This window comes from Monodelphis domestica, chromosome 1 (genome assembly GCF_027887165.1).
Source record: "Monodelphis domestica isolate mMonDom1 chromosome 1, mMonDom1.pri, whole genome shotgun sequence".
Taxonomy (NCBI): Eukaryota; Metazoa; Chordata; class Mammalia; order Didelphimorphia; family Didelphidae; genus Monodelphis; species Monodelphis domestica.
Window position 1 is genome coordinate 611571539 of NC_077227.1, and position 13223 is coordinate 611584761.

The window sequence follows — 13223 nt, forward strand, 5'->3', positions numbered from 1 at the left end:
ACCAGGCTTCAAGGGTCAAATGCTACCTTCCTCATCCCCACCCCTATCCCCAGTCCTATTCTAAATCCAGGTTCAGCTCTGCTTCCTGTCTTAATCATAAAATCATTTGCCCTCACACAAGGACCAATAGACACAATGCATCACTACCCACCAACATAGGGTTACATGTATGAATCTCACATGTACTCCTTAAGAGTTCCTCATACAAACAGGATTAGAGCTTCCTTCTCTACTTTATATGTCTCTCTAAAGGTTTTTATGTGTTTGGGAAGCATTTCTAGCAAGGCCACAAGAGGAAAAAGGCAGGCTTTGCTGGACAATTAAGATCAATGTTATAACCACAGGTCAATAACAAAGATGTTGGACCATTCTGGTCCATACCTCTCAGACTCGGCTCATGATGCAAGAACAAGTGTAAATTCACTAGACTAAGCAGCTAAACAGAGTATTTTTGTGGAAAGAATTCAACTACAGTCCACTTTTTGTCAGAATTCACATAATTAGTGCCATAGATCTATAAATAGGAAAGTCATTTTCAGGCCATTTAACTTTTTAGTGGTTTTAGTTTTTCATTAAGAAAGTAAAAATATTTGTAACTTATAATCTAAGTCAGGAAATCTAGGTTCAAATAAAGCCTCTGCTATTAACTAAAATCTGGACATTCAGTCCCTCTGGGACTTAATTTCTTTATCTATAAAATGTGAGTGTGGTGAGGCTAGATTATCACTAAAGTCCTTTCTACCTCTAAATCCTATAATCTATAAACTACTTACCAATCTAGCCTATTTGATGTATTCCATCTCCAATCTCCAATTTCTGTGTCTCTGCAAAGCCTGTCCTCTATGCATTGAATATGTTTTCTTGAGCTTTGGCTTTTATATTCCTAGCTTCCTTGAAAGCTCAGCTTAAGTGTTACCTCTTTTATGAAACCTTCTGACCGGACTCCCAAATATGAATGCTCCTCTCCCTCCAATTATTTTTAACTTGTATGGTTTTTTTTGTTGTTTCCCCTTATAATTTTAAATTGCTTAAGGGAAAGTATTGGGTTTTTGGTCATTGTTTCCTCAAGATCATATAATAGTTACGAAATTAATGTTTACTGATTGATTAATACTTCTGAGAGAAGAATCATGGAGTGGAAAGACTAATGTAGTGGTATGGAAGTCTGAAGATGGGTTCAGGGCCTCATTCTACTGTTTACTTAATGTGTTTGAACAAGTCATTTAACTTCTCTACCAGTTTGAGTGAATGAGCTTTAAGACACCTTCCTACTCTAAAAACCTCTGGAATCCTGAAGATAATCAGAATCCAGTGCTGAAAGTATAGGTCAGTCTTCTACATGGTGCTATGCCAACCTACACATTGAGAACCATAAAGACAGGATTTCAGAACCCAAGGAATTTTCTGTGTAAAAATGATGCTTATGAATGGAATCCATGAATATAGTTCTAAGAATCTTAGAAAAGAGTCTGACTATAAATAGAAGATATTCTACTTTTATATATATATATATATTTATATATATATATATATACATTAAATGCTTGGGAAATATCTGCATAGAGATACAGTAGAGAAGTAAATTTGAATTACAGAGTAGATTTAAACTGGGGTTAAATTTACTACAGGTACACTTATAATATGACAATATTTGGTTCACATTCAGGACAAGATAGAGAATAGTCATGATTTCCCTATATGAATAGTGCAGAAAGAACCATTAGTTACACAGAAAAATCTCCATCAGAAAGATGCTAAATAGTTGAACTCCAGAAATCCAAATGGAAACTAGTCTGCTGGCAATGAAAGTTAAGAAGTTTAGGGAGGGGGTGGGAAACAATTAAACTAGGAGAAAATCTAGCAGGTGCTGGGTAGAATAATGAAATTTACTAGGACAGCAGATGTACAAGTGAAACTGTATCCAGTAACAGTCCATCAGATGGTAATTATACTTGGACTGAGGGAAGAACAGTCAGAGATGAAAAGAAGCAATTCAAAGGGTAACTAATGCCAGTAAGTAACATCTTTGCAAGAGATCACATTCTAGGAGAGGAGAAATATATTGAAGTTTAAGAAGGAAGATTAATAAATTGTGATTTACTTTAGGAAAATTAAAACAGACAATTCACATATCAAAATCGCATAAACTGACCAAAAACTTGTCACCCTCCCCCCAAAAAAAGCTTATGCAAGATAGCTTTTAAATGAGAGATCATTTTTAAAAATATTATTAAATGGCAACATAAAAGGTTGATTTGGATCTCTAGCTAAGCTGTAACAACAACTATATATTTTAAGAAATGAATGTTATAGACTTATTCACATGCATTCTGCTTCTAGGTCTACCTGCTTCTCACCCTTTTCCCCCATCTTTTTTTTTGTCCTACTCAGAGACAATCAGGGACTGGGGCATGTGCCCTTTACATATAGCATTTAGAAGTGTCACCAAATGATAGAAATACCTAAATGTGAAAGGCACTGAGGCTCCGCACATATTCAATCTTATGGGTTACTTGCACATGCTAGGGCAGTTTACCTTGGAAGGATGAGTTAATCCTCCCTAAACCAGGTCAGCCCTCAGGGTTCAGTCCAACTTTTCAGGCAGCTGCAACTAAAAAACACCCTCAAAATTCCAGAGAGCCATACCCAGACACACTAACAAACCATTCACACTGACTCATAATATTACTTTAGAATTTCTATCTCACACACACACACACACACACACACACACACACACACACACACACCCACCAATGACAATACTAACCCTCCTTTTACACTCTTATTTTGTGAATAATTCCACTCCCCTGGGGCTATTTCTTTTTTTCTCTTGCACTGATTTCTAGCATTAGGAGAATGTTTCTACTGCTCCCTCACTTAACCACTATTGCTTAGCCCTTGCTGCTCTTCAGTCTCAAAATTAATACTAAGACAGAAGATAAGGGTTTTTAAAAAAAGCCTAATGAGTTACCATTATAACACTTATGTGACCTTGGTCAAGTCACAACATTTGTGAGATTCATTTTCTTCAATAGTTTTTTAAAAATGGGATTATTTGAACTACTTGTCTCATAGGCTTGGTATAAAGAAAATGTTTGGTAAACAGTAACATGTTATGAGGATACAAGGGGTTATGATTATGATCATTGATAAGCAGCATTTATTCAATAAATATCTTTTAATATTAAGATAAAGTATTTAAGAGTTCTTTGACATTTGTAATAGACTGAGTTGATTGTAATAAAATCTAAAAATTAATAATTTACATTTTGTAAAAAGACCATTACCTTCTGCCTTTGAATCAATACTGTGTATGACAGGTTCACATAACTAGGAAGTGTCTGAAGTCATATTTGAACCTGGGACCTTCTCTCTCTAGGTCATGCTGTCACTGAGCCACCTAGCTGCCTCCTATTATACATTTTTTAAATGGAATTTTCTTCAATGACTTTTTCATTGCTTATTAGGCAAGCAAGCGCAGACCTGTCAGTAAAAATCAGTCTGACCTTAATAACAATAAGAGGGGAAATACCTAAAGATATGTTCACATACCTGGCAGCTGAAGATTTTTAGAGTTAATTCTGATTAGTCTTATCTGTCTAAATGGTAGCATTTTGTATGATTGTATTTCCATGTAAATAGACCATATTTAACCCCAAATTACCAAGAGAATGTGCACACAATAATCTAGGCAGTAATCCTAGCTAGGAAAAAAATCACCAAAGTATGTCTCATGTTTCAGACTATTTCTTGATTACTAACTTGATTCCCTTAGTACTTGCTGACTCTCAGACCATATTATTAATCTTCAGGACTTTCTTCTGTACCTTGAAGTAAAAGCTCATTAGTCTATTTGCTATGCCCATTCTTATGACACAATACTTGGAGGACAGTCAATTAGTAGAAACTGTGGGGGAGATATTGTATCAGGGACACATCAACTAAACTAGCCTGAAAGTACTAAGTCATTGTACAGAGGTCACCAAACTGCCATGAAATGATAAATTCCAATCACCGCTGACCTGTGCTGGATTCAAATTGGCAACCTACTGAGCTGAAAAGCTTTCTATCCCATTACTAATGCTTGGAGTGATCTGTTCCCTTGAAAATTGACTTCCTGGGTGAAAGCAAAGAAATGGAAGGCAACACTAAGAAAGACTGAACTGGATGAAAGCTAAGAAAAGTAAGTGATTAGATGAATAGATGAATGTGGTGAGGGAACCAGAGCTGTGCAAATAAAGCAGTAAATAGGGGAATGTGAACTTTAAAAGAGCAAAACAGAATTAAGTTGGCAAATTATTTAACCACATCTGATGCAACTGCTACAAAATTTATTGCCCTGTTAAGAAATCATGAGCATATTGTTACATAGCTATCTTTCTAATATCCTTGTTTGTTATTTTATCTTAGTAAACTAATAAAAATGATATTTTTGATATTTCCTACCTTAATCAAAATTATTAAGATTTTCAAATTGTATTTTTAAAATCCTACTGATGAATAGATATGAATAATATATGTAAAAACCCAATAAGAGCAAATAAGATTTGATTGAGAACAAATCATTATCACTTGGCCATTTAACTAGTGAGTGGTTATAATTCTGACCTACAGACACTGAGGAGAGAAAGGAAGATTTCTACTATGCCTTTACATTCAAACTGAGATTCCCTTGTACCACTGTTTGTAAAAAAACAAACAACAACAAAAAATTGAAGTGGTAATTTGAGAATGAATATTTTTATACAGGTCCTCCACAGTAAAAAACTAGGACGCAGAACTGTCCTAAAGAAAATTCAATTGTCTGATATAATTTAGAGAAAAAAAGCCAGAAAAGAAATAACCTCTAAAGCAACTGTATTTATTCCTCAAAACTGGGTTTCTAAAGAGCAGTCATCATCCTGAATCATACTTTACAAACTAGTAACTAAGGCAGAATGGGGGTGGGGAAAGAGGAGTAGACAAAATGATTGGTACAATGTGCTTCATAAGGTGTTAACATCTGGAGAAATATTCATTTCTTCGAGATAATATCTGTCTCTGAGGAATTGTTTTCAGTTCTTAATGCTTTTTTTTCCTCAAAGGGAAATCATGTTTTTGTCTTATGGTAATTTTTCTATATTTTTAAGAAGGGAAACAACTTACCCCAAATGGATATTTATCTGAAAGATGATTCTACAAGGTTTTCCCACTCATCTGTTTTTGTTATTGGAAATAGTTGTATAAATTTTTGACCTTAAAAATCAGATTTTTTACTTAATCCTATTACCTTGTGATATTTTCCTGTTCTCTTGCTTAGGAAAATGCATTCATTTTAAGGTCAAATATCTTAGCAGCCCAAGGGTATCTAATATGTTTCTGTTAATCATTCTTGACATTCTGCAGTAGAATTCAGAGTTTCACTCCAAAAGCCAATTAAATAAACATGGCTTTAGGACTAAAGAACTATCTAAAACATATCAAGTACTGTTTCTGTCAGTTTCATCCTGAGTGACATAGAATTTCTTGTCATGAACTCGAAAATCAGTTGAGAGAGGGGTACCAGTTGGGGGAATTGAAGAAAGAAAAAATGCTGCTTGTGTTAGAAAAATACTCCCCCTCTGCGTATTTATTTGTTTGTTTTTAATGATCACTATGCAATGGTTACTGTTTTAATGTTCAATTTGAAATGAACATTTTGAAAAAAAAAAGATACAGTGGTGCATTAGCAAGGCTTAGGCTGTAAGGGTATGAACACCAGGTTCACTGTAATTAAGAAGCAGCCTATTCAACACTAAGACAGTAATGTCATCCCATCTGCCAAAGCCTGCATTAGCTGGCACTATGCCTCTTGCCTGCTGCTGCTTCTGTTACCCACCTGATCCTTGGAGACCTCCTTTGATGGAGCATTTATGCCAAGCTCTTCCAGAGGATAGACAATCTGTCGTCTTGGTCGCACGGGAACCAAGTAATGAAGGGCAGATGTCAGGGAATGGGCATAGGGATTCTGAAACTGAAAGACAGCAATCTATATTTTAGCAGAGAGAATGTCAGAACAGTGCATCACAGATGTCGGGTGTATGGCTTACAGATACAAAATTCTTAACTCAGTTGGCCAAATCCAAGAGAAAAATCAGCAAATAAACAAACATACTCTTAGAGCAGAGGAATGAATTGCAGATAATGCCTGACACTAATGAAGATAATTATGAGAGTAATTACATTACTATCTCTGTGGGAATGACAGATAAACAAGTGGTTTGGTTTATGGGATTTTTCAGTACAAGTATTTTCCCCAGGAGGATATTCTTCTCCATAGTGATCATGAATCAGCTTGATTTGACCTCATTAAGCTATGTTATCTGCTTACTGTTAACCTTTGCTTGTTTGGCAAAAGATGCTTTAAGAAAACACATAGTCTGAAATGTCATCCAAGTGAGCAACTTAAAAATGGACCTCAAAATCTCTCCTGTTGCCTACCATGTCATTCTAACTATCTTTAGCTGGACCTTTCTGGGTGAAATAAAGTAGAGGAACTGAAATAATAAAATGCAAAGTGTGGGCAAGGATGCATTATCTCAATTTGACATAAATTAACATTACATTACAAGTGGAATTACTGCTTCATAGATTTCATTCTGACAAATAGTGCTTTGATGAGAAAACACTAAAATATTAATTTAGCATTTATTATTAAGAGCTATTAGTTCAAATCAATGGTGGAAGAACTGGGAGTAGGAGGAAGTGACCACTTCATTTAGAATTTCTGGAAGAAAATGGGAAGAAAACATGTCTTATTCTGATATGTCCTAGAATTGGGGGGGATTCGATTTCAAAAGTTTCATCAAATGAGAGATAATACTTAATAGACTGAAATTCAATAAAAGTTGGGCCAGAACTCTACTAAGTTATCAGGAAGAAAATTCTGAAACCAAAAAGAAAAATAATTCTGAAGAAAAGGAAGAGGAATTATTTAAAGAAATCAGTGTAGACACACAGAGAATTAATTAATTCTCATAGAATAAAAGGAAAAACATATAAAGAGGATGGAAGCAAGGGCAGGGATGGAAGATGTATATACACACAAACATGTATGTATGTGCAGCAACTATGCAGATATACACATGCATGTTTCCAGGTATGTGATAGGATAAGCACTGATGACTTTCTATAGAGATAGTCCATGATGACCAGTTTTATGGTTGGAGTTGGCATTAGGGACAACTGCTATAGCCTAGCATGTATCAGCAGGAATTAATAGTTAGCATTAAATGTAGCCATTCTGCTCTAGAGGGTAGCTGGGACTTAAGATTCTTTAGATTAAGGTAGAAGACACAAATAAGAAACAAAGAAAAATAACCACTGAAAAGATATCCTTTTTGGGCAGCAAGGGAGCACACTGGAGAGAGCACCAGACCTGGAGTTGGGAGGATGTGGTTTAAATGTGGCCTCAGATGCTTCCTAACTGTGTGACCCTGGGCAAGTCACTTAACCCCAGCTGTCTAGCCCTTGCCACTCTTCTCACTTAGAATTGATACTAAAACAGAAAGTAAAGGTTTAAAAAAAAAGGAAAAGGAAAATACACAGCTTCTGTCCCTTCATACTATCAAACTAAAGCAGTGGTCTTATCTCTCTCATTTATGCATATGTGTTTAAAAATAGATAAATGTATTTAAATCTGGATCAGATATATCACGGACCCCTTTGGCAGTCTAGTGAAGTCTGGAGGCCCCTTCCCAGAATAATGTTTTTAAAACAAATGAAATAAAATATAAAGGATTATAAATGAAACTATATTGAAATACAATTATTATAATTTTTCATTTCATAGACTCCAATATCATAGAACCTCTGATCTAGATAATATATATTTGGATGGGGAGAGAGCTGTGAATTCATTAGTGTAGGGCAATGGTCTACAAATTTTCCTCATCATCCACCCTTACCAGTTTAGAAAAAAATTGAGTATACCCCACAAAATATGCATGTTACTTATGTGTATTTGCAAATATATACATAGAAATTTAAAGAGTAAAGATAAAGATGAAACAATTTGGATCCTAGAGTCATTATAGGAGTTTATTGGATAGAAGAATGACAGGGTCAGGTCTACACTTAGAAAAATTACTTTGGTAGGTAGGTGGAAATCTGAAGAGGAAAGATTTGAGGCAGAGAAGCTAGCAAAGAGACCATTCTAATAATCTGGGTGACAGATATGAAAGACTGAACTAAGGCATGAATAAAGAGGACAGACAAGAGAGGTGTTCTAATGGTAGAAATGACAAGGTCTGGCAACTGATTGAATATGTCAAGTTAGAGAGAGTATGGAGCTAAGATACTGCAAATCTAAGTGACTAGAAGGAAGATGAGACACTGGACAATAATAGGAAAGTCTGGAAGATGGATGGGTTGGTGAGAAAAGATAATGTAATGCAATCTGAATCCTGTACAACTTAGTCTATCCCATCCAAAACTAAAAGGTTGAACATAAAGCTCTTACTGTAGAACCCTCCCTTCTCAGGGGTGCCTGCTATAGCTATAAGGGATGGGGTGTGAAGAGGAGAAGGATTTTCCCAGGGGCATCTTTTCAGTTGCTGTTGTAGATGTGGAGGTAGTTAAATTACAATTATCCAGAGAGGACTATTCTGAGTGTAGAACCCAGGAGGTTGGGAGCTTGAACAGGGGAGGGAGGGAGTTAGAATAGGGAATTATAAAGGACTAAGGGGAAGTATTGTATAAGTAGAAGTGTTGTAGATAAGTCACAAGTTTGGCTATTGTGAGGATGGTAAGATTTAACCATCTTTGCTCCTTGATTAAGGGATCATGCAGCCCTTGGGGCTAGGTTGTGGCTCTCATTTTTGAGGCCTCTGATATTGGGAAATGGTGGAAACTCCCTCGACCAATGCAGATCTATATCTGTTTTGTGAAGAGTTGCCCAGAACACAGAGTTTAAAAGATTTGGCCAGGCTCACAAAACTAATAAGCATCAGATGAGGGACTTGAACTCTGATTCTCTATCCACTATTCCATGTTGCCTATCAATGAAAAATGAAAACCATAGTAACAATAGAGCTCTATTAAATAGTGCTGTAAATTTTGCAAAGTAGGGTACATACAATAAATCAAAGTATAAATATTTAAAACTATGGCATGGCCCTATAAGAAAAATGAATAGAATACCCAAGTTAAAAATGAACTAAGGTTGTAGAAAGACAGTTAGGCATGCAGATGGGAGATCCTAGATTCAAATGTGACCTCAGACACTTCCTAGTTGTGTGACACTAGTCAAGTCATTTAACCCCCATTGCCTAGCACCACTCTTCTGCCATGAAGCTGATATTCTATATTGATTCCAAGGCAGAAGGTAAAGGTATTGTTTTTTTTTTTTAATGAATTGGTGTTGGAGGAAACAGCTAAGGAAACAAAATTCTCTACTTTTTAAAGCTATATTAGGGGGAAAGAAAGGATCCAAGTCAGATGGAATCACTACTTTGGGTCAATGGAATAATGAAAATTGATGATGGAGAGGAGGCAGAGCTTTTCAATTCATTTTGTTTTCTTTTTTTTTCTCTCCTGTACCTTACTATTGTCAACTAGAAAAAACACAGAACTATTAAAAGAGAAGTAGAGAAGTACAATTAGCCAAATTTATGGAGGACTTAAACATACCTTGGCCCAAAGCCCTTCCAATAGTTCTATTGAACCTGAGAGCCACACCTTTTGGCAAGCTCTCACTCTCACCATTCGAGATAATCACAGGTCGGCCAATGTCTCTTTTTCCACCCTATACTGACTCCATGAGCACCAAGGTTTCCCTCTTATCATACTGCCAGGGACTAGCAAAAACTCTCCAAGGCCTTAACCACCTTATATCTCAGTCAGTTTCCAGGAATTCTTACTCAGAAACACCCTCAACATCTAAAGTGAAGCCCGGAGACTGGGTATACAGAAAGAGGCACCTACGAAAGGATGCTCTACAAGTCAGATGGGACGGACCTCATCAGGTATTGCTGGTAAATCCATCTGCAGCAAAACTAAAAGGAATTGAAAGTTGGATACATCTATCTCATCTAAAGAAAGCCCCAACTCCAAAATGGTCAGTAAAGTCGGACTGTCCTTCTAATTCTAAAGCCCCCAGGTCACCTAGAGTGGTATATAGGTTCCCCAAGTTCTCTTGTTCCTCGGAGTCCATCCTGAGTCGGTGGCACTCCCAGGGGCTGGTGACCAGAGCGTCTTGACTCCGGTGCAGTCTTGGAAATCAGCTCTGTTGTCGTAGTAGCAGCGCTAACCCCTTTTCCCTTGATTAAAGAGTGATTTTGACTATTTAATAGTTCTGTGTTTTTTTCTAGCTGACATTAGAGACATGTAGAGAAGAAAATAGCAAACCATACTAATATGTTTGCCAAAAAAAAAAAAAATCCAAATAGAGTCACAAAGAGACAGCTACAACTGAAATAACTGAACAATCTCAGTGGTAAATTCCTCCCAGGGCTCCTATTTGAGGGAGGAGCCCAGTCCAGCTATCCTTCATTCCCTACTACTTCTGCTTATGACTTTGGGAACTTCAACACCATATCCCTCGCCCTGGGGAAGAGAATTTGCTATCTCTCCTCCACCACCTCAATTTCCTTTGTTGTATTATCTCCCCACTCCCCTCCATTTGACTGTAAACTCCCTGGGGGCAGAAACTATCTTTTTGCCAGTATTTTTATCTACAATACTTAGTATCTTGTCTAGCATGTAGCAAGCTCTTAGTAAATCCTTGTTGCTTTGCCTTGCCTTCTCCTACTTCATTCTTTTTAAAAAAATGTATTTATTTACTCAGTCTCTCCTTTCCCTCCCCACAACAAAGAAGACATCATGTAACAAAATATATAGATTGTGTATTTCCTATTTCCAATTCTCATTCTCTGGAGGTAAACATTTCCAAGTTATTCTTCAAAGATTAAATCTGTAGCTTCATATCCTACTTCATTCAATCCACTAGGACTTTGGGCCAAACCTGATTATATGAAATTTAAAAGGGATGAGTGTAAAGTTTTTCATTACTTGAGTTCAATAAATGAACTTCACAAGGAGGCATGGCTAAACTGCATTTCATCTAGAAAAGATCTGGGGTTTTAGTGAACTATACACATTAAATGTGAAATATAGGGGCACCTAGGTGGCTCAGTGGATTGAAAGCAAGGCCTAGAGATGGGAGATCTTGGCTTCAAATGTGACCTCAGACATTTCCCAGCTATATGATTGTAATCTCTATCCTGTAAGTCTTCAAGTCACTTAACTCCCATTGCCTGGCCCTTACCTGCCTTGAAAGCTATACACAGTATTAATTCAAAGGTAGAAGGTAAGGGTTTTTTTTAAGTGAAATAAAAGTTCATTATGGATAAACAGTGTGAGAATTAAGAGAGTTTAAATAATCTTAAACTTGATTAAGAGAGGGAGTAGTTTCCAGAATTAAGAGCAAAAATATCTCTGGTAAGAACAAGGTTAGAGTATTGTGCACAGTGATGGCTATTACCTCTTAGGGATGCTCAGAAAAGAGGAATAAGGATGGTGAAGACCCTCAAAGTCATGTCACAGGAGGATCAGTTTAAGGAACTAGGGATGTCTACTGAAAAGGAGAATCCTCGTGGGAAAAGTAATTGCTATCTCCAAATATTTGAAGCTTTGCCATGTTGAAAATGAATTCAACATATTCTGCTTTGCTTCAGGGGGCAGAACTGGGAACGACAGGAGAAAGATACAAAGAAATACACTTAGGCATGTTATGAGGAAAACCTCCCTAAGAATTAGGTCTAGGACGGTGTTATTCTGTAAGTCTGTAAGCAAAATTTGGAAGACAACTCAGAAATTTTTTAGGCAATTCTGACTTGGATACAGGTTTGGAGGTGATGGCCTCTGAGTTCTCTTCCAACTTGAATCCTGTTATTTCTTATATATTTTCTCAACATCAGAAAATTTTTTTGAAATGATCTCCAGAATTTTTTAACTCTTTAAATCTAAAAATTTAGGTTGGCAAAATAAAAAGGTCTAAATCCCCTAATGAAGTGTTTGTTTAGTTAGAGTGTAAGTTTGAAAGCAAGAGTTTTATTTATTCATTAATGATTTACTTCATTCACTAAAAATTAGTGGTGCTTAATGTAGTTACAGATTGTAGTCATCATAAGGAATGTGGGCTTTCTAAATTAATTTCTTAAAGTATAAAGCATTTTAAGTTTTATAACACTGAGCTGTATATAGGACAATTTAAATATTTGTTTATTTTTTTTAATAATCTTGGCTAAATTTCTCAAAGGCTGTACTTAGACATGTATAATACAATAATACATGGATAAAGCCATCCAGATCATTTAAGCACAATAAATCAAAATGATCTCTTTCTAATTACATGGATATTTTGGATAGAACATGTTGTTGGTTTTATCTGTTAATTGGGCAACTGTCTCCAACTTCCACTTTTACTTGAATTTATATAAGTACATGTTAGAATAAAAAGTGAATGATAAATATTTATCAAAACCCATACTCATATGTAAGCAATATAGGCATATGATTAGTTCTAAGGGGTCCATAATTCTGAATTTTAGGATATATATAAATACTAAATTAAGTGGCCAAAATAATATTTTTCTTATTATTACTAATGGGTACACAGTATGTCAGCAACACTGTGAACAAAATGAAGAGTTTACTCTGATATCTTAAGGTTATCAAAATAGTATGAAATAAAGTAAAATAAAATTTCACGGTCCAAGGTCCCAGTCTCCCCAAATTCAAATTTGGGTCTGTTGGGGATTGTTAGAATTATTTTGATTTCCATGATCAGAAGAAATAACTCAATTGTCAGTTCTACTTTATAGCAGAAATCTCCTATTGCATCTATTCCCTATATCTCATCACTGCCCCATCCTAAAAAAAAATCCACTGATAGGTAATAAGTCCTATCAAATTCATTTTTATGTGCATGTATTCCTACACCTATATAAAATTTTAGGTTGCTATATGAGATCATTTCAATTTATTTTGGCTCACTTCGGTTTTAAAGAAGAAACTCAACAATTTCATTCAATCAGAACCTGCCCTAGCATACCTTTGAATCAAGAATGAAATCTAATATACTAGCTTTCATCATTGAGGCTGATGTTTCACTGATCTACATTACCAACTCAAATCTACATTACAGGAAAGACAAAGGTTATATTTGGCAAAACACTAAATCTTATATACTAAAATGATGG

At 35.8% G+C, this 13223-nt stretch overlaps 1 protein-coding gene across 6 annotated transcripts in view; it reads right to left on the reverse strand.

Annotated features, from left to right (window-relative positions):
- The window catches only part of CFAP61 (cilia and flagella associated protein 61), a 402581-nt gene that overhangs the window by 223029 nt on the left and 166329 nt on the right, over nt 1–13223 (reverse strand). For 5 of the 6 annotated variants that reach the window (XM_056813840.1, XM_056813843.1, XM_056813839.1 and 2 more), the window contains one exon: nt 5861–5995. The exons of the other annotated variant lie outside the window; for it this stretch is intronic. In XM_056813840.1, coding sequence (XP_056669818.1) covers nt 5861–5995 — 135 coding nt within the window. The remainder of the gene's footprint in view (nt 1–5860; nt 5996–13223) is intronic. 6 annotated transcript variants of the gene reach the window in all.